Source organism: Phodopus roborovskii, unplaced genomic scaffold (genome assembly GCF_943737965.1).
Source record: "Phodopus roborovskii unplaced genomic scaffold, PHOROB, whole genome shotgun sequence".
Taxonomy (NCBI): domain Eukaryota; kingdom Metazoa; phylum Chordata; class Mammalia; order Rodentia; family Cricetidae; genus Phodopus; species Phodopus roborovskii.
The window spans coordinates 2,540,137-2,560,120 of NW_026126588.1; the positions used below are offsets into that span (position 1 = coordinate 2,540,137).

Sequence of the window (19,984 nt, forward strand, 5' to 3'; positions counted from 1 at the left end):
CGAGTGGGCCGTCATGGTGGCTGGGAAGTCAGTGACTCTCACCTAGAGTTGTCACCCAGGAAAGCAGCCCTCTCACCCTCCTGGGACACACCTAGTTGTGTCTTCATGGAGGCTTCTTGAGCTAGTCTCTCACAATCCACCCTGAACCGAGCACGGAGTGGGATCTTCTTCCTTTAGAGCTTTTGACTCAGGAAGAAATTGTAAATAATGGACATGTATGCCATACATCATTCAAATGCCATGGGAGCTCAGGAAGACATTGATTCCTGTCTTCACAGGGCCTCAGCCAATGCTGGGATGTTTGCTACCTTGTGTCCAGTAATTTCAGAACCACAGGGGACACACAGAAGGAGCCTGATTAAGAATGGTTCTCACCGACATTAGTCAGTGTTCTCTAGGGGAACAGAACTTATAGAATGAACATGTTTGTTGGAATGGCTTATAGGCTGTGATCCAGCTAATCCAACAATGGCTGTCTGTCAGTGCAAGGTCCAAGAATTAGTACTTGTTCAGTCCATGAGGCTGATGTCTCAGCTGATCCTCAGTGTATACCAGTATCCTGAAGAAGCGAATTCTAAAGCCAGTGATGGAGCGGACTTGCCAGTGAGAGCAGGAACAAATACTCTGCCAGCAGAGGGCACGGCCCCCATTAAAGCTGGATCCCCTGAGATTTCAGAACATCTGCATTAAAGGTGTGGCTTCCCACCTTAAAGATCCAGATGTGAAATGGGTCTCACCACTGCTAATGATTTAATTAAAAAACCTCCTCACAGGTGCACAGCCATTTGGGTTTTAGCTAATTGCAGATAGAGTCAGTTGATAGCCAAGAATAGGCATCATGTCACCTAGCCCAGGGCCACAATGGGAGGGGGACGTCACAGAAATTGCTGGCACAGCACGGTGGCCCAGTTCTGTGCTGAGGTTGCTTGGGGACGTATGTACATATCTAATTGCAGCAATTTTTGGAGGATGAGACAGGAGGATTATGAGTTTGAGACTAGCCTGGGCTACACAGGGAGACCTTGTTTTAAAACAGAAAGGAGCCTGGAGATGGCTCGGCAGATAAAGCCCTTGCAGACCAAGCATGAAGACCTGGGTTAGGGTCCCCAGAAACCACGGAAAGGGGACACAAAGACTACATCCCTATAATCTATGTGTCTCTATGGTGAGATGAGAGGCAGGGACAGAAAGAAACTCCTGGAAGCTTGCAGTTCAGCCAGCCTGATGCACAAGAGACCCTTACCTTAGTGGATCCTGGGAGCTAGCAGCCCACTCAGTCTAGCTGAGGGACCATGTCTCAAAAAACAGGGTGAGGGCTAGGTATGGTGGCACACATCTTTTATCCTAGTACTCAGGAGGCAAAGGCAGGCAAATTTCTTGAAATTTGAGGCCAGCCTGATCTACATAGCAAGTTCCAGACCAGCCAGCCAGGACTACATAGTAAGACTCTGTCTCCAAACAAAAACAAAACAACAAAAACCCCAAAACAAAACAAATGAACAAAAACAAACAAACAAAAACACAGAGTTGTCTGTAACTCCAGACAGGGGATCCACTGCCCTCTTCTGGCTTTCTCAGGCACTGCACACACAGGGTGCACATACATACATGTAGGCAAAACACTCATCCACATAAAAGTAAATACATCTCTTTTGAAAAGGTCTCTGGATAAGGAGTACAAAGGGGTCCTTTTAAGGCTGTCCCTGAAGGGAGCCGGACACTAACAGTGGGCTGCAGCAAGGGCTAGGAACCCACAGGTCTCCTGAAAAGGTGGAGCTCAGTGGGGACACGCCCGTCCCTATTGGCCACATCTCTTTGCAGCCCCTGCCAACTTGAGGGTGGTCTGGTGTCAGAGGCCTGGAGGGTCAGGGATGGCAATGGAGTGTCCACTCTGGAGATGGTCCCCAGGGCCTGTGCAGGCAGAGAGTAAGGGGGAAAGGGCATCCCTGCCAGACTTATCCCGCCTCTCCCTGGTCTCCCAGTGTGGTCAATGTGACACCAGTGCCTGGGGACCTGCTTCGTGAGAACACTGAGGACGTGCTGCAGGGCGAGCATCTGAGTGACCAGGAGAACGCACCCCCGATCCTGCCTGGGAGGCCTCCAGAGGGCTTGGGCTCTAGTCCCCACCTTGCCCCCCACCCCGGGGGGCCTGAGGCCGAAGTGTGGGAGGAGACAGATGTCAACCGCAACAAGCTGCGCATCAACATCGGCAAAGTAATTGCACCCAGGCAGAAGGGTGTGGGTGCCTTCCCCTCCCAGGTTCCCAGCCCTTGGCCCCACCCCACTCCCCCCATGTCCCTTTTACCCTGAGAAAGGCTCTCACCCATAGCCATCTTGTCAACCCCAACTCACAGCATCCCCTTTCCTACAGACCCCTTGTGTGGAGGAAGAGCAGAGTCGAGGAGTAGGGATCCCCAGCTCCCCAGTGCGTGCCCCCCCAGACTCCCCAACAACCCCAGTACGGTCTCTACGCTACCGGAGGGTCAACAGCCCAGAGTCGGAGAGGCTGTCTACAGCAGCTGATGGGCGGGTAGAGATGCATGAAAGGAGGTGAGTTTGTAGACAGGGGTTCGGGGTGACACTGGCCTCTGGTCCCATGTGCCCTCATCAGCGTGGCTGGTCTGTGAAAGGTCAAAATGAGGAAGCCTAGAAAGCATGGTGAGGGTTATGCTTGGCCTGGGGTTAGGCTCAACCTAATTGGGGTCAGTCGGTGGCCTGTGGCGAGGCATCCAGAGAGGAAAGGATGGGACAGGCCAGTATTTTGGACACAGGACCTGGTTCTAGGTGACGTTTTCCTAGGTAACAATTCAGAGGTGCCTGGAGAGATGGGCTTCCTTTGGTCTGCAGACAGAGAGCCTGAGAGGGGTTTAAGGGACAAGTTTTGGGGGCATGAATTGAGAGCCGGAGACCCAGCAGGGACCTGGCTGATGAGGGGAAGGGTTAGAGAGGGGATTGGCCTTCGGGAGGTCGCAGGAGGGTAAAGGTGCCTGTGAGTGGGGTACAGCTGGCAGAGGTTAGCCAAGTCACACCTGATTACATGGGACACCAGGTGGGGCACCTCCAGCATGAAATGTCACTGGTTTCCTTGGCCTCCAAGGACCTTTGCTCCGCAGTAGACCAGGGCCTTCTCTGCACTAGGGAAGACTCTTTTCTCAGCCACACAGGAAGAGGGCGCCCTTTCTGATACCTACTCGGTTTCTTTCCTGATGGCCCCTCCCCCGGACCTGACCCTAAACTGTCCTAATCTTCCAGATCAAACACAGTACCAGTTTTGTTTTGTTTTTTCCCCATGGGGGAGGTAGACAAACCTAAGACGGGTCTGGGTCCCTGAGCGTGTGACAGCACTCACCTCATCTTTACCCGTGGCAGCATGGGGTCCCTTGATACAGAAGTAAGGAAGGGATCTGAGTGGAGAGGGGCAAGTGTCCCCAGTAAGACAGTTTGGAGAGCTGCCGGTTAGAAAGGACTTTGTTGCGTCACAGGGAACGCCCCTTCAGGAGTGGCTGGCTGAAGAGTTTCTGCTACAGAAGGCTCAGGACGTCACAGACAGGGAAGGGGTGGCTTGGTGGCACTCGGGGCTCAAGAAAGTATGGAGCAGACAAGGCTGGGTGTCCTAGCTCTCACTCTACACACACAGACACGCGTGTGCACGGCTCACCTCCTGTTTTGTTACCCTCTGTCCTTTCAGGAAAAGAAATGTCACCGGCCATTTACAGGGGGTCCCAGGGCAGCCTCATTGATGGTGTTTTCTTTTAAGTCTTCCCAACAAATCGTTACAAATAGGGTGTAGAATGGGGGTGGGCGGCTCCGGTGCAGGCTGGGGGGGGGAAGGGTGCAGGCTGGGGGAGGGTGCAGGCTGGGGGAGGGTGCAGGCTGGGGGGGGAGGGTGCAGGCTGGGGGAAGGTGCAGGCTGGGGGAGGGTGCAGGCTGGGGGAGGGTGCAGGCTGGGGGAGGGTCTTTTAGAAGGGCTGTTGGGAGTTCTAGTCTGCACATCTTCCTTCTGCAGCTGAGTCACTGGGGGCTAATGACCCCCTGCCTGGAGCCCAGAGCCCAGTTAGGCCTGGTGGTTTTGCTGGTGTTCTGGGGTCAGGAGCCAACACTTCATCCATATGTAGCCTCTTCCTTTACCACACACAACAGCACTGTATAAGAAGCAGCCTCCCTTTGGAGCTGGTGCCATGCCAAACAGAGACGGTCTAGGTGTTCAGTAAGAGTCAAAGGCACAGTTCAAGATGATGTCCCAGGCAGGATCCGTGCCCTGAGGTCAAAGGTTAGAGGAGCCCAGGCACTGCCGGGCAGAGGTCACAGTCTATCTGTAAGGGAGACACATACACCATCACATCTGAGGCTCGTAGTTTGGTGGGGGCTCAGGGTGCCTTGTGGGGGCAAGTAACTGTCCACGCAGGAAGGGGAGGGCTCACAACAGGAAGTGTTTCTGAGTGGGGCTAGAGAGCGAGGATGGAGGCACTGGCTGTGGGGTGTGGGTGAACAGCTGAAGCAGAGTGAGTGAATCTGAAGCAGTTAGGTTGAGAGGGTTTGGGTCCGGCTAAGGAATGCAACTCTGGCTTGCAGCTGGGGAATGCAAGGCCCAGCCTACCTGGAGTTATAGAGAGCCAGCTGGGCAGGGCTGAGGGCTGAGGAGTAGAGCTAGAAGCCATCTGTAAACTCAAGAGCCAGCTGGTACGTTTGCCCTGGATGCAGCAGGAGGGAGCCACAGACAAGTGTAAGTACCCCACGCGTGTTGGAAAGACTAGATTCCCACAGTGCCCAGAGAGGGATGGGCTCGTGTTCCGCATGCTCGTGTTCCTGGAATACGGTATCTGCTGAGCGAACACATGACAGGTGGATAGATAAGTGTTTCTAGAAGGTACCCTGCCACTGGCAGATGTCCTTGGCCTTCAGAGGCCAGCACTGAGCTCCATTTGGGTGTCCCTCGCAGGTCACGGATGGATTTGCCCGGCTCGCCCTCACGACAGGCCTGCTCCTCACAGCCGGCTCAGATGTTGTCAGTGGACACGGGCCATGCTGACAGGCAGGCCAGCGGGCGCATGGACGTGTCAGCATCTGTGGAGCAGGAGGCCCTGAGCAATGCCTTCCGCTCGGTGCCGCTGGCCGAGGAGGAAGACTTTGACAGCAAGGAATGGGTCATTATTGACAAGGAGACAGAGCTCAAGGACTTCCCTCCCGGGGCTGAGCCCAGCACATCAGGCACCACGGACGAAGAGCCTGAGGAGCTCCGGCCTCTGCCTGAGGAGGGCGAAGAAAGGAGGCGGCTAGGGACAGAGCCCGCTGTCAGGCCCCGAGGACGTGGCATGCAGACGCTGGCAGAGGAGGACCTGCTGCGGCAGGCGCTGCCCCAGCCTGCGCCACCTCAGCTGAGCCAGGCTGATGGCCGGTCAGAGACATCACAGCCACCCACACCTGGCAGCCTTTCCCACTCGCCCCTGCACTCGGGACCCCGCCCTCGACGGAGAGAGTCAGACCCCACAGGCCCTCAGAGACAGGTAAGACTGGGCTTGGATATGGCTTTCCTATCCCGGGGTTCCCTAGAGTTCTGCAGGCAGGCCTGGTGTGTTCCCTTGTGGCCCCTCTGGCCTAGGAATCCGGCAGTGATAGGGTCATGGTGGAGACAAGGCTCCACACCATTATGTGGGGACAGACGAGGCTAAAGTTGTGGAATAAGTCTTGTATTGTGAGTAGTGCAGCTAGATGATGAAGCAGGAGAGAGGCCTCCTGGGACCCAGGGACAGCATACAAAGGCCTGTGGTGGCAGTGTTGAGCACGGTACTGAGGAGGGTGTGGAGCGGTCCTGGGGTTGTCACAGAGGCCTTGGTCCACACGGAAGGGATTGGACTTGATCCTGAAGGCTTGGTAACACCACCACCCCCACCCCCGCCGCCACTGGGCGGCTTTGTAGAAAATGAGTTGAAAGGGCAAACATTTAGAAGCAGGATGGCCATATGTCTTCAGTGGTGGGAGTACCCTGGTGGGCCAGGAAGTAGACTGATGGGTGGGGCGCAGAAGGACTATGACAGAGGGCAGGTTGCAGGGCCTCTGATGACAACCTTGCCGTAGTGTGTGGATTCAGATTGGACACAGTGACCTCTTGACCTCGGAAGGATGGCCATGTTGTGATATCCGTTGCTCAGGAGACATCTCACCTGAACTCATAGGAACCGTGGGGGGTGGCTGCTGTCACCGAGAGAGCCATGCAGGGTGGGGAGGTCCGATGGGTGTGGCAGAGGTTAGGAAATACTCACATATAAAGAGTCGGAGGAGAGAAAGGAGTCCTTAATCGTGACCCAGGAGGGATCAGAACATGGGACAGGCCCTAGGGAGAGAGTGAGGAAGATCAGCATGCATGGCAGCCCACCATTCCCCCAGTCAGGGATGGTGCTGGGGAGGAAAGCATGCACAAAACCCTGGGTTCAGTCCCCGGGGCCACATAAAACTATCGTGTTTGTACACATTCTTGTAGTTCCGGTACTTGGTACACATTCTTGTAGTTCCGGTACTTGGTACACATTCTTGTAGTTCCGGTACTTGGTACACATTCTTGTAGTTCCGGTACTTGGTACACATTCTTGTAGTTCCGGTACTTGGTACACATTCTTGTAGTTCCGGTACTTGGTACACATTCTTGTAGTTCCGGTACTTGGTACACATTCTTGTAGTTCCGGTACTTGGTACACATTCTTGTAGTTCCGGTACTTGGCAGGGAGGGTTGGGAAGATTGGAAGGTCAAGGCCATCCTAAGCTGCTCAGGGAGCTCACACGAGTGGGCATGTTAGGAGTGCTGTCTCCCCTCCCCTTGGTGTTTTGAGACAGGGCTCCATTGTGTAGCCTAGCCCGGGTTCTAGTCCCTTTGACAGCCTTCAGTGCATGCGAGGTTCAGGCCCACACAAATCTCCCTGGTTTAGATGACCAGACTGCTGAAGAAACATTTGTGGGGGCAGGGTAAAGGATTTGGAAATGCTGATCTGAGGATCTGAAGCTTGTCTCATAGTGGAAACAGTACTGTGTGTGTGAGAGAGAGAGACCGAGAGACACAGAGAGAGACAGAGAGACAGAGTATGTATATGTGTGAGTGTGTGTATCTGAGTATGTATGAGAGAGATAGTGTGTGTGTGTGACAGTGTGTGTGTAAGAGAGAGTTTGTGAGTATTTGGCTGAGAGAGAGTATATGAGTGTGTGTGTGTGAGAGAGAGAGCATGTGTGTGAGAATATGTGTGTGAATGTGTGTGTGTGAGAGTGTGTATGTCAATGTGATAGACATGGAGTGTGTATGTGAGTGTGTGTGAGTGAGTGTGTGTGTGAGAGAGAAATAGAGTGTGTGAGAGAGTGTGTGTGTGTGTGAGTATGAGAATGTGTGAGAGACTATTTGAGTGGTGTGTGTGTGTGTGTGTGTGTGTGTGTGTGTGTGTTTCCTGCTAAGTACGTTTGTGAGCCACTGTTCTGGCCACGCTTCTCTGTGTGAGATGCCAAAGACCTCTGACGGAGAAGCAAACATCATCTCTTGCACTGTCTTGGGGCCTGCGGCTCACTCCACTTGATGGTCTTATGTTGGAGCTTTGTGTGGTGCTTAGGTACAGGCCAGGAGCCAGCGTTGACATACACTCAGACTAGGAGGCCTGGCCTGGGGTGGCATGGGTATCTTGGGAGGGGTGTACTGGGCCTTGTTCATGTTAGGAGGCCTTTTCTAGAAGCGGTGCTCTGATCCACAACCCTGGAGGATATTTATCTGGTCTTGCCTTGTACCTGTAAATAGTAATGGAAAACTGGGGCCATGAGTCCCCACCCAGAGGCCCTTGCTGCCTGATGTGGTATGTGTGCTGGTATGATTAGGCCATGAGCACTGTTCCCATAAACGGCTCTGGGGAAGGTGGCGGCAAACAAGATGTTCTCAGGACTTCTGGCACCCTGTTCTTACTCCTCGACACCCCTCAGGAAATGCAGGGTCAGTCGCTGTAAGGGCACAGACTGCGGTGCGGGAGTGGTGGGAAGCAGCCAGGCTCTCCGTCCTGTTGTTCCTTGCTGGTCACGGTGGGCCAGACACTGTCTCCTTCCGGTCTCAGCACGAGGCTGTCTCCTGCAAACACTGTGTGAATCCTAGGTGTCACACTAGCGCTGAGGAGCTCTTTCAGGACCAGGGACAGGCCGTAGTGCGTCCGTGGTGTATGTGTGTAACACGGGCAGGGAAGTAAGTTGTGTCTGTGGGGTAAGGGGAATGTTTGCCAGCCTCAGTCCCCAACACTGTGCAGATTTGAGGCAGCTTTACATTCTGCAATTACATCTGAGCTTTTCTGAGCTCGCTGATCTTGAGTGTGCAGTGATGTGTGGATGTGGACATTTGTGCACAAATCATTGCGTCTGGGAGCTTGTAGGGGAACCAGAGCAGGGAGGGTATGGAGAGGAGTGACGATGATGGCAGCCAGCATGGGACTCTGGGAGCTGTACTTGCAATGGCCCTTGTATACACCAGCAACCCTGACTTACAAGGTCGGGAAATAGCCTCAAAGTGGTAACCTAGCATAAAGAAGCAAGCTTTCTGGCTGGAGCTGCCAAATGGTAGCACCGGGACACGGCACCAGGCAGCTCGGTCTGCTGGGAACCCGATCTAAGGCATGTGTTTCTGTGCATGGTCAGAGTGCCCGGAGCATTGGAATGCCTGATGCGCCCGCTGGCTGGCCTCATGGGCAGATGTGCCTGCAGGCGGATGGGACATGTCCTGTATGTGTTTCAGGACATCAGGGGAAGGAGGGAGCTGGACTAGTGTGTGTTCACTTCATTGTTGGGGAGGGTTGCTTTGGGCTAGGCCGGGGCTGTGTGCTTTGTTACACATTATAATAAACCTGTGAGATTCTTCTTCATTCCTGGATGACTAGAGAGAACACCCCACCCCATCCTCCACCACCTTTTACCCCCCTGAGTATTCCCTCCTAGACCTGGTGTTATGAGCTGTCCCTGCAGAAATCATTACCACTTGAATGCAGTAACCCGTTACCGGCAGCTAGGCATTGGGTTGTCCCTTGGTGTGCATAGTGTATCTGTGTGAATACCTGGCTCCCTTCTCAGGGGACGGTTCAGGTGCAAATTGGCAGGAGCCAAAGAGACAGCTCGGCTTGGGCAGAGGGAATGCAGAGGGTAGGATTTGGGATTGGCTGTTTGTGTTTTTGCTAGATGTTTGAGGCCAAATGCACAGCATTCCTTAAACACATAGACATTTGCTGGAAAGCCACCAAAACACTGCCTTGTTACAAGCTGGACGGTGTCCTGGGTCTGGAGGACAAAGGTGAGCAAAGCCTCACTCTCTGTCCTCAGGTCAGAACTTACAAGCAAACGGAGTGGACTGGGAGGAGAGGGCGGGAAGATGGGTAGTTACAATTAGGGCCATCAGGAGAGTGAAGGACTTTTATCTGCTCTGGGGACTTGTGGGGATGCTGGGATGTCCTCACAAAGGTGCCTTCTTTCCGGGTATTGAGGACAAGTGGGTGGTCACAAGCGATGCCTGGCCTGGGGGGGGGGGTAACATGCTGGGGCCCAGTTTCAGCTTCTCTGACCTCTTGGGTGGAGCACAAACTCTGATTGGGTGTTGAACTCTAGGCACCCACATGGCATTTTGGTCCGCTCTCACTGCAAACAGAACCAAACTTGGCCCCCAAAGAAGCTGGCAAAGGAAGCAAACTGGTGTGGGGTGGGGCAGGAGAGGAAGTTAGAATATTCCCTGGCCCCTCCCTGAAGGCGGTCTCTTGCGACCCCTTCCCATCTGACACCAGCAGGGAATACTGGATCTGGGTGGCTCTAGCCCCTTCCCTCTCTCCTCCTTCATTCCCTCAGCCAGCTAGTCCACAGCACTACAGGTGAACTAAGTGGCCTCAGACCCAGGGAGAGCTAGAGGAAGCCAAGTCTGCAGACACCAGGCCACCATGTCCATCTGAATGTGCTTGGGAAGTGGTCCCTGTTCTTAGGCAGGGTTCTTAGGGTTACTGCTAGCTTTACAGCCACTGTCCCTCTCTGCTGTAAATGTCCTCAAACCCTAGGAGGTGGCATCCAAATTTAACCCATTTTACAGGGGAAGAACTTGGGGCACAGAGAACTGAGGTCAAGGGTCACCCAGCAGTAAGTGACAGAGTTGGGGTTAAGACATCCCGGGGTTGATGCGGGGGAGATGCCTGGTGCTTGTAATGCCAGTGCTTGGGAGGCTGACCCAGAGTTAGAGGCCGGCCTGGGCTACACGGGGAGTGTTCTGCCAGTGGAGGCTCCACACTGAGACTCTGTCTCAAAAAACGAAAATGAAGAAAAACAAAAAGCTTTCCTGGTAGAGAGCTTGCCTAGCAAGCAAAAGGCCCTGGCCTTCACCCCCAGAGCTGCAAATCAAACAGGAAACACTCTCTTGACTTCCTCCATAGTCCATCCACCGTCCCAGAGACCTCCCACAAGGAGGCTGGGGGTGCCAAGGAGGGAGACCTCATGAGGAGGGCTGCGGGTCATAGCTCATTACAAATCACTTGCTTAGCAAGCAGGAGACCCGGGATTCGCGCTCCAGCACCGCAAATGTGCTTAGAAAATTATCTGGAGGAGTGTGGAGTGTGGCTGGGTTGGGGGGTGGGGCACTTGGCTAAGAGGTGCGACAAAAAGGGCCTTCCTGACAGGAAGGTTCCAGCCCAGAGAGAGCCCTGTGCTAGATGGGACTAAGCCCAGAAGGCTTCCCGGAGGAGGTGAGCGATCAAGGTCTCTGACCCAGAGACCGCAGTGTGAGAGGAGGAGGCGGGCGGGGCGCTGGCGGTTCCGAGGCTGGACCTTGGGTGGGCAGCCTGCAGCCCCCTCCTCCAGCGCCATCCGCCCCCTACCAGGGACGCCGGCGCCGCAGGGGCTGTGAGCGGCGGGTGGCCCCCGAGAAGAGCTGTCCAGTCTGTGCCTGATGCCTCTTTTTCCTCCACTCTCTTGGTCTCTTTCAGTTGGAGGAGGACAGACTCTCGGGGCACTCCCTCCCGCGGTACAGCCCCCTGCGACGACTGGCGTCCTCCGTGTTCTCCTCCTCCACGCTGGAGACGGAGCACTACCCTCACCCCGGCGGCAGCGGCTCCTCGGGCTCCTCCGGTTCCCTCATTCAGCGCAGCCGCTCGGCCGAGAGCAGCCCCGTGCGTGCTCCCCACCGGCGCCACGCGCCCCTGGCCGCCGGCAACCACAGACTCGTGCCCTCGGTGCTCCGCATCTCGCGGTCCCAGCTGCAGCAGGTGTGGGCACGGTTCACCCACAAGACCTAGGCTGGGCCCCCCCCCTCCTGGAGGGGGCAGGTGGGGGGGGGCTGGGGAGCAGACAGAGACCACGGTTCCTTCCCAGGACGCAATAATCTTAGGCCACACAGCCCATCCCACCCACGTGCAATATGCCCCCTAGAAGGTTGGCCCGAGATACTGTAAAACTCCCACCCCAACAGAGGCTCTGTCCCGGGTGGGCTCCTTTGCTGGGGGCCATCCAAAATGGTGCAGGGAGGGGTGGCGTGCTGACGCAGTTGGACAGGGCAGGGGTCCTGAGATGGAGGACCAGCGGCTCCAGAGTCCAGGGGAAACCAAGGTGTGGGGAGCTGAGGTGTTCTGGGGCAGTCTGGCTGTGGGGTCAGGTTCTGTTTACTCTGTAGTGTCTTGGTGAGTCTGGGTTGCATCCACCCGAGGGGTTGGCGGGAGTCGAACCTAAGCAGATGTGCGACTGTCTGTCTAGTTGACCTGAGGTAGGAATGTGATGGAGGCTGGTCAAACCCAGCTTGGAGTGTGGTGGGAGTGTCTGTACTCTGTGATGGGGAGTGGGCAGCCCTGTGACCTAGCAGACATTCCCATGCCACCACCAAGGCCAGAGTCCCTTCCTTCCATCTCTTACCCCATAGGCTCACCCCCACCATCCCCAAGCCCCTGAGAGACTTGACTGGCCTGCCTTCAGGAGCTGGGGGTGGAGAGAGGACTCCCAAGGGCCAGTCTGCAGGCAAAGTGAAGAATGTGATAAAGGAGCCCGAACCCACCTGACCTGGATATCTTGTCTCAGGACAGGTCCCAGACAGACAGCTCAGATCTGCCACTCCCAGACTCCTCCTGGAGGTACCCTGGGTGTGGTGCAGGTAGAACATGGTGGTTCCGAGGCTGGACCTTGGGTGGGCAGCCTGCAGCCCCCTCCTCCAGTGCCATCCGCCCCCTACCAGGGACGCCGGCGCCAGAAGAGGACCCGACTGTCCCTTCCCCCGCTGTCCACTGCTCAGGTCCCCACCCTGTCACTGCAAGGACCCCAATTTTTCCTGCCCATGCCAGCCAGCAAGGCTTAGGGAGGTGGTGGTGAGGAGTCTCCCAGAAAGAGCAATGCCTGACTCAGGAGGGGAGGAGGCTAGAGAGTTCGCAGACCACGTGCTTAGGTGAGCTTGTGGGAATTCATGTACCCATATGAGTGAGAGTGTGCTAATCCATGATGTGCACCCAGCACGGCTGTCAGGGATGAATGCCCGCCCAGGCTGTGTCATGCACAATTCCAGAGAATGCAATTTACACAAACCGTGGTATGACCAGCACCTACGGAAGTTTCATGGTGCTGCAGCCGTGTGTGTGTGTGTGTGTGTGCATGTGTGTGAATGTGTGTGTGCATGTGTGTGTGCATGTGTGTGAATGTGTGTGTGCATGTATGTGAGTGTGTGTGCATGTATGTGAGTTGTGTGTGTGCATGTATGTGAGTGTGTGCATGTATGTGAGTGTGTGTGTGTTGTCCTTGCTAGCTTCCTATGTCCCTATTCTTTCTCTACTCCTCTTTATGAAGCTTCACTCTGACCTCTGTTTCCTCCCAACCCTGTGGCCCATCAACTTCCTCCAATATCCCTGAATTTAGTAGAGGTCTTAGCGCTGCTGGACCAGCATGGGAATGAGTATATCTAGTGGTCAGTGGCAAGGAGCAAGCTATCCACAAGTGCACATAACGTGGTACACAGCTCACCGTCACTTTACTCAGTCCTCACGTCTCTAAAACGTTTCTTTTTTAACACTAATGCCTGGGCCAAGAGCATCTTTCCCGTTTCCATGTAGCAACCAAAGCTGGACCCCAGTTCTCACCCAAGCCAGGCTGCTCACTTTTGAACGTCCTCAGATCCAGGGCTCTATTGCCCTGTGGGCTGTTCCGGGTGGCTTTGCCTTCTGCCCAGGCAGGAGTTGGGGGAGGAAAGAACAGAAACACAAAGCACAAAGGTGAGGGGCGGGGCTACAAGAAGCCCCTCCCTGCTTCCAGCACTGCCCCCTCCCTCTGCCCTCCACCCCCATGTGATGGTACCGGGTCTCTTTGTCCATCTGCTTCCTAGAAAGTCAGAAGCACCAAGTACTTTGCCATCTGGCATTGCTCTGCAGAGTGTTACACCGCCAGACCTGGCCAGAGTTCTGCCTCAGTGGCTAGAATTGTCCCTGAGCTGTTCTGAGATCCCCAAGTGCCTTAAGGCTTATCAAAAATAGTGGCACTGGCTTGAGCCTCAGTTTTAGCATTATGTATATGTTACTGTTTCCCAAGCTTTTAGGGAAAGGGAAATCTGTCCGTCACTGTGGGCAACACCCGTGGGAAGGTAGGCGTCCTTTAAAGCAAGGCCACCATTTGGAAGTCTGGCCCTCCAGAAGCCATTACTTTGCAGTGGCCTCTGTGGCAGAGGAAGGTGACTTTGACAGATCTGTCTGTGTCTTTGGCGTGGGGCTGCTCTGACTTTTGCAAACTGCACAAGTCTCTTCTAAGCCCCCTGGGTTAGACCGCCGGTCACATGGAGCTGGGCGGAGCTCTGTGGTTTGGGGCTGGTCTCTGGCTCCTGTGTTTGGCAGGGCTAGAATTCCCCAGAGAACAGACCAGCGTGTTTGGAGATGTGAGTGTCACGGGGGAGAAGCACCGGCTTTGCCAGTGCTCTGGGCAGTGCTCTTGGCCATGCTTAAAGCATGGTGTTTTTCCCTTGGTACTCAAGTCCTGCAACTGGCGGTGTCTTCCCGTACTTTATAGTTTCTCGAGTCGCTGGCTGCCTGTGTGTCAAGCCATGATCTGAACACTTGATGAATTAACCCACTCATACCAACCTATGAGATAGAGCCCAATGCTACCGCATTTAATGGAGTAATCAGATGTTGCCTTTACAAGAATATAAATTAATAGAAGAGCCAGCGGTGCTGAGTAACTGAGGTCTTGTTCCATAGGAATCTTCAGATATTTTGGTCTGGGTGTTGTTTCCTGTTGGTCCCCCCTTGGAAGAGGAATGTTGTCTCAGAACTGTCCTGACCTTCTTTCCCAGTCCCCTCTTCATGGGATTGCATCTAGATCAAGGCACCCCAGAGTACTAGGGTCGGTTGAATTGGCTGGACGTTGTTTTCCTCCTGTGGCCACCCCAAGGATTGTAGAGCAGCACTGAGGACTGGGGGGAGGGGCAGATGAAGGTGCTGTAGGAAAGCAGGCACTTCGTTCCTAACGTCAGGCTCAGCAGAAATTGGCGTCATTTGCTGAGCACTGACAGGGGACTTTGAGAGGGTGTCACCAACTCATAGAGGACATCAAATCGTGATGGTAAATTTACTGAAAGGAACCCTACTCAGTCACTTTCCTTAGCTCAACCAGGTGTTGCCACTGTCTTCCAATTTTTATATGAACTCTCCAGATTTGTAATTTTTGGTAACAAACTCATGTTTGCATGTGCAGGTGCATGTACACACATGCGCGTGCACACACACATGCACACACAAGGCGCATGCGTGCACATGCACGCACACATGTACAGGTACACGCACACATGCACACACACAAACACACACACACACACACACAGGCACACGCACATGAGACACGCACACACCAGTTTCTGGGAAGAGCTAGTGACCTAACTTCTGTGACCCCGAGGCCTCCTCACTGTATCCTCTGTCCAGGGCTGCAGCTGTCAAAGCAAGGCCTTCCTCAGCAAGCCAAGCCAAGCAGCTGCTTGCTTAGAAAGGTAGCTGCTAGCAGTGGAGGGGGAGGTGGTACAAGTGTGTGTGTGTGTGTGTGTGTGTGCGTGTGTGCATACTCATGTGTGTGCATGTGTACATACTCATGCGTGTGCATGCGTGTGTGTGTGCATACTCACGCGTGTGCGTGTGTGTATACGCGCGCATGTGTGTATGTGTGTATGTGTGTATGTGTGTGTGTGTTACTGTGTGGGGTCATTGGGTTTTTTCATTGAGTAGGATAGGACCGCCTGATAGCGCCAGTATTTTCTCGGCAGGGAAGAGTGTGTCCTAAGGACTGTAGGTCAGTGAAAATGCTGTATTGAATTCTTCATAATCAATGCACACCCCATACACTCAAGGCAGCTTGGGTCACAGCAATAACCACTGAGCATTCATCCCAACCACTAACCCCGAGCCCAATAATCTCTCAAATCTCTGAATTTCTAGTTGGCAGGAAAACAAACCCAGCTTCCCGGTGGGTTAGAGGTGGCACCTCAGAGCCAGGCTGGTCCCAGCACCCCCTTCCTACCTCTGTCTTCTGCCCTGCCACAGGGTGGTGCTGTCCCGACTGTTCAGGAGGGGTGGGGGAGCCTGGGCCACTGAGGAGGATTAGGAGCCGCACCGCGTCAGTGTCAATGGGTGGTTTGGGGAGAAACCGTGGTTGGAGACGATGTGGTTCCCATTGGCGGCTGGGGTGCGCTGTGGGGCTGGGGACACAGATGATGTGCTTTCTGCTGGCGAGTTAATGTGGCAATTGGGGTACAAGTGTAGACAAGTGTAGGGTAATTTCTGCTGCACCTCAAGCTCCACTTAGATATGGGGCACTCCTAACCGGAGGACAGGAGCCATGCCCACCCCATACCGTCTGACATTTAAGGTATCCTTCTCCCTAAGGGAGAGGCCCCAAGGCTGAGGATCGGCTCCCTCAGATAACCCCACACATACTCAGGGGACTTCCCAAGCTGGGAGGCCCCTGAGCCCACCCGAGAAGAGGTGGGAAAGGAACTGGGGACCCTTCTTCCCCTGGGTTTTCCTGTCACTCCACCACCTGCCCTGGGACCCTGCACAGGCTGTGGGTGGGGAGAATGACCACCCACGCACACGCACGCACGCTCACACTCCGCAGCCTCGCACCCTTCATCCACTCTCCGGACAGCAAACTTAGCAGCCCCGACCCAGAGCGCCCGAGCCCCTGTCACAGGTTTCTGACTGTAAGGGTCGTCTGATGCCCCCTCCAGCTCTGTCCCCGCCCCGGGGCCCGTTGTTCCCGCCCCACCCTTCGGTAGCCGTCGCACCTCGAATGTACGTTGGGTCTTTTTAACCAGCTGCTACTTGGCGTGCCCCCCCTCCCGGTACCGCCGGCCTCGGAGGCCCCGCCCCGCCCCGCCCCGCCCTGCCCCGCCCAGCTGCCTGCTGCTGCTGAAATTCTTCTCTTGGGTTAGCGCCCCCCGCCGTCCGCCTTCGCTCTCAGTTTTGTTTGCTTTTCCTTTCTGCCGGCTCGCGGCCGCTGGGTCCCTGGCCTGGAGGCAGGGCGGGGACGAGTGCGGGACTCGGCCCTGAGTGCTTCCAGGGTTAGGGTGCAGACCAGGGGCGGGTGTGTGTGTGTGCGTGCGTGTGTGCGTGCGTGCGTGTGTGTGTGTATGTGTGTGTGTGTGTGTGTGGGACGAGCTGGCTCCAAGAGCCCGACCCCCCCCAACCCGATTCCCGTTACCTCACCGCCCACAGGGCTGTCCCCACCCTTGGCCTTGCAATTGGATGCCAAAGAGCCCAGAGTTGAGGGGGAGCCAAACTTTGAGCCTAGGTCTCTCAGAGCCACCCAACCCCACTCCCTTTTGCCCATATGCCAGTCCGCGTCCCTTGTCCCACCCCACCCACCACTAAGGGCCCTGGGGGGGCTCCCCAAACATGCCCCCACTTCCAGCTCTTCCCCACCCCCACCCCCGAAAATAAAACTCAGGGACCAACATCTGCTTCCTTTGCACTTGCTCCGTAGACCCCTCCCCCAGGTGAGGGGCTTCCGTGGGGGAAGGGGCGGGTTCCCGGGCCCCGAGAGTTGACAGTATTGACGCAGAGAGGGGCTGGCCCCTGCCCCGTGAAAGGTGGTGTGGGGAAACTCAGCCCAGGACCTAACAGAGCTCTCTCCCTACAAAGTCCCCCTTGCCCCCCATCCGGGGATGGGGTGAAGCGAGGGACGGGAGGGTGGTTGGCAAGAAGACCCTCTCGGAGGTCTCCAGTCCCAGCCGGTTTATTCCTGAGCGCCCCTGCCTCTCATCCCAAGTCTTTCCTCAACCCCTTTTGTATTGCAATAATACTGTATTATACGCTTGCACTATTCCCTTACCCCGGCCAGCCTAAGCATGCACGAGAAACTCAAAACCACACACTCGAAGATGGGACGCGTTTTCTTTTCTTTCTTTTCTTTTTCCTCTTCTCCTTTTTCTTCTTCTCTCTCTCCGGGGTGCGTTCCTCCCTTAGTGTACATAGCGGCGTCAGGGGCCCCGGACCCGGGTAGAAAAGCATGCACTGAGCCCCCCACCCCCACCCCAGACTGCGAGTACTGTACAAATCCAACACTTGAAATCGACACGCACACGCGCGGCGCCGCCACGGGGGTGGGACACGGACACGCACCCACGCGCACACGGCCGTGCAGGGCGGGGGTGGGGGCGCCCCGCCGGCAGGCGTCGCTGTGCGAGGGATCTTGTGCCTTTTAAAGTCCCTGTATGTTCATGCAGACAATCCGGAGAGCTTGTGTACTACCAAATCCTGATTAAAGACGCCTTCCAGGAACCTTTGCCTTGGCCTGCTTTTCTTTCACAGCCCCGCTCAGGTCCGTGAGGACCTCGGCTGCGGGGGCGGGGCGGAGGGTAAGGGGCTGGACTGGAATTGCCACACGCCCCCCCCCCTGCCCTCCGCGCCTCCTTTTGTTATGCCCAGGAATGATGAGTGGACTCTGGGATCCAGCTCCCAGAGAGGAGTGTGCTTGGAAGCAGGAGATTGTGTCCCACTGAGTGAGTGTGGCAGCCAGAAAGCCAGAGAGTTCCTGTGCCAAACAGACTCTGCTACTGTCCTTGCCCTCTTCTGTCCCAGGGAGGGGGCGGCCGGGGAAGGGACGGGACAGCACCGATGCAGAGTTAGCTCAGGGCATGCAGGCAGGGAAAGGGCCTGCACCCTGAGAAGCAGGCTGAGCAGACTGGAGACTTTCTCTCTCTGCCCAGACCCTCTTGTCCCTTACTCTGGCTGGCCAGAAGACAGGAGCTGGTATAGTGATGGTTCTGGGATAGACTGAGACAGTCTTAGCGTGATCTCTTCCATCAGCTGAAGGGCCAGTGACAGCCGTTTCTACTCCTTAGGAGGTTCAGAAGCCCCTCTCCCCACATACTTGTTGGCCCTGGGTCCTAGAGCAGATGAGGGGAGCCTGGAGGGGGAGATCTAGTCACTTGAGTAAGGTCTGAATGGAGCTGGTAGCCATGTTCCTTCCCGTCCCTGGCGTGTTGGGGGCAGGGCTTCTCTCTTGGGAGGCAATGGCGGAGTGGAGGGAGGGCTCTTGGCTGGACAGAAACACTCTGAGGGAGAGCCGGTAGACTGAGGCAGGTGAGTGACTCAGCAGATGTGACTGAAGGGCTGCCAGTGGCTGCTTGGTCTGTGTGTCCTCTCCTCTCAGGCAGCACGTCTGGGACCAGGGTGGTGTGACAGCCATGTTTTCTTAGGGTTTCTTAGAGCAGGGGGAGGGATCTGGGACATTGGGCAGTCCTGAAAGGCACAGCCCCCCCCCCCCGTCAGTTTGGGGGGAGTGCCACATAACCCTTCTGCTTTTGTCACTCAGCCTGTCTGTGTCCAACCTTGGGACTTTGAGCTGGAGTGTGGTTCCAGGTAAAGTGTGGTTCCAGGTAACGCTTGGCCAGGGTCCAGGCAAAACCCTCACCTCATGCACCCTGTGGGTATTGGGATGGGGTAGAGTGGGAAGGTCTGCAGTGCCAATGTCACAAGTCCTCCCAGGGCTGAGGAGAGACCAACACAATCAGTAGCCAAGAGGGACCAGGTCCGGCCATTTCTGGAGGGACTGGCTTCAGGCTTCAGGGATCAGTGCAGGACACAGATGCCTGGGGCCTTTGTTCTGAGCAGAGCCTCAGCTTGAAGGGCTTGCTTCCCCTCCAGTCGTGAAACAGCCATACCCCCTTCTGCTGAACTCTGATCATCTGGGACCTGGCGCTTTTGGAAAAGTTTCACTATGGGGTCTTGTCTGGTCTGGAACTCACACCGTGGAGCAGGCTGATCTTGCACTCACAGACTCCAGCCTCTGTGCCCCAGTGCTGGGATTAAAGCTGTGTACCCTCCAGGGTGCTTCAGATCAGCTGGATGAGCAGCCATGCCAAGGCAGGCTTGGGAGCCTGAACGTACAAGTGAGAATCATAAAGGCCACTGCCCTGGGACAGGTGTGCCCTCCTCCAGGCCATCTAGCCCTTGTTGGACACACACACACACACACACACACACACGGGGGGGGGGGGGTGCAGCCTGCTTACTATGCTGCCCTCCCACAGTTTCTTCATGCTTCCATGGCCAAGCACACAGAAAGTGTCTGGCGGGACCAGCAGACTGGGAGATGAAGACAGCAAATAGCTCACTGGGCATCCTGGAGAGGCATGGAGAGTACTCTGCTGCTACCTGAGGGGAGGGCTCCTTCCTAGCAGGACAGAAGGTGTGATAGAGGCCAGGGGGATTTAAACAAATCCCAGTGTACCCAGGCTAACAGGTGGCCATGCTCCTGTCGGCACGGCTCTGAGATCCACAGCCCCTGTCCCCCCAATTGCAGAAGGTCCTCCGTTCTCCTGTGGGGGAGACAGGAGGTACTAGCAAAGCCTGGGGTTTGGTAGCCTTTGTCAACATATTTCCCAATCTGAGCCGGTGCTTTCTGGGTCAGTGCTTTTTGCTGCATCGTTGGCCTGGTTGGTTCTCAGCTCTCTTGCTTCCCAGACAATTAGGGCAAAGGGCCCTAGCAGGGAGGGAAG

At 55.6% G+C, this 19,984-nt stretch overlaps 1 protein-coding gene across 1 annotated transcript in view; it reads left to right on the top strand.

Annotated features, from left to right (window-relative positions):
- The window catches only part of Ttbk1 (tau tubulin kinase 1), a 38,753-nt gene that overhangs the window by 12,462 nt on the left and 6,307 nt on the right, over positions 1-19,984 (top strand). Inside the window, exons 11-13 of the mRNA XM_051204436.1 lie at positions 1,983-2,214; positions 2,372-2,550; positions 4,940-5,504. Of these exons, the coding sequence (XP_051060393.1) occupies positions 1,983-2,214; positions 2,372-2,550; positions 4,940-5,504 (976 nt within the window). The remainder of the gene's footprint in view (positions 1-1,982; positions 2,215-2,371; positions 2,551-4,939; positions 5,505-19,984) is intronic.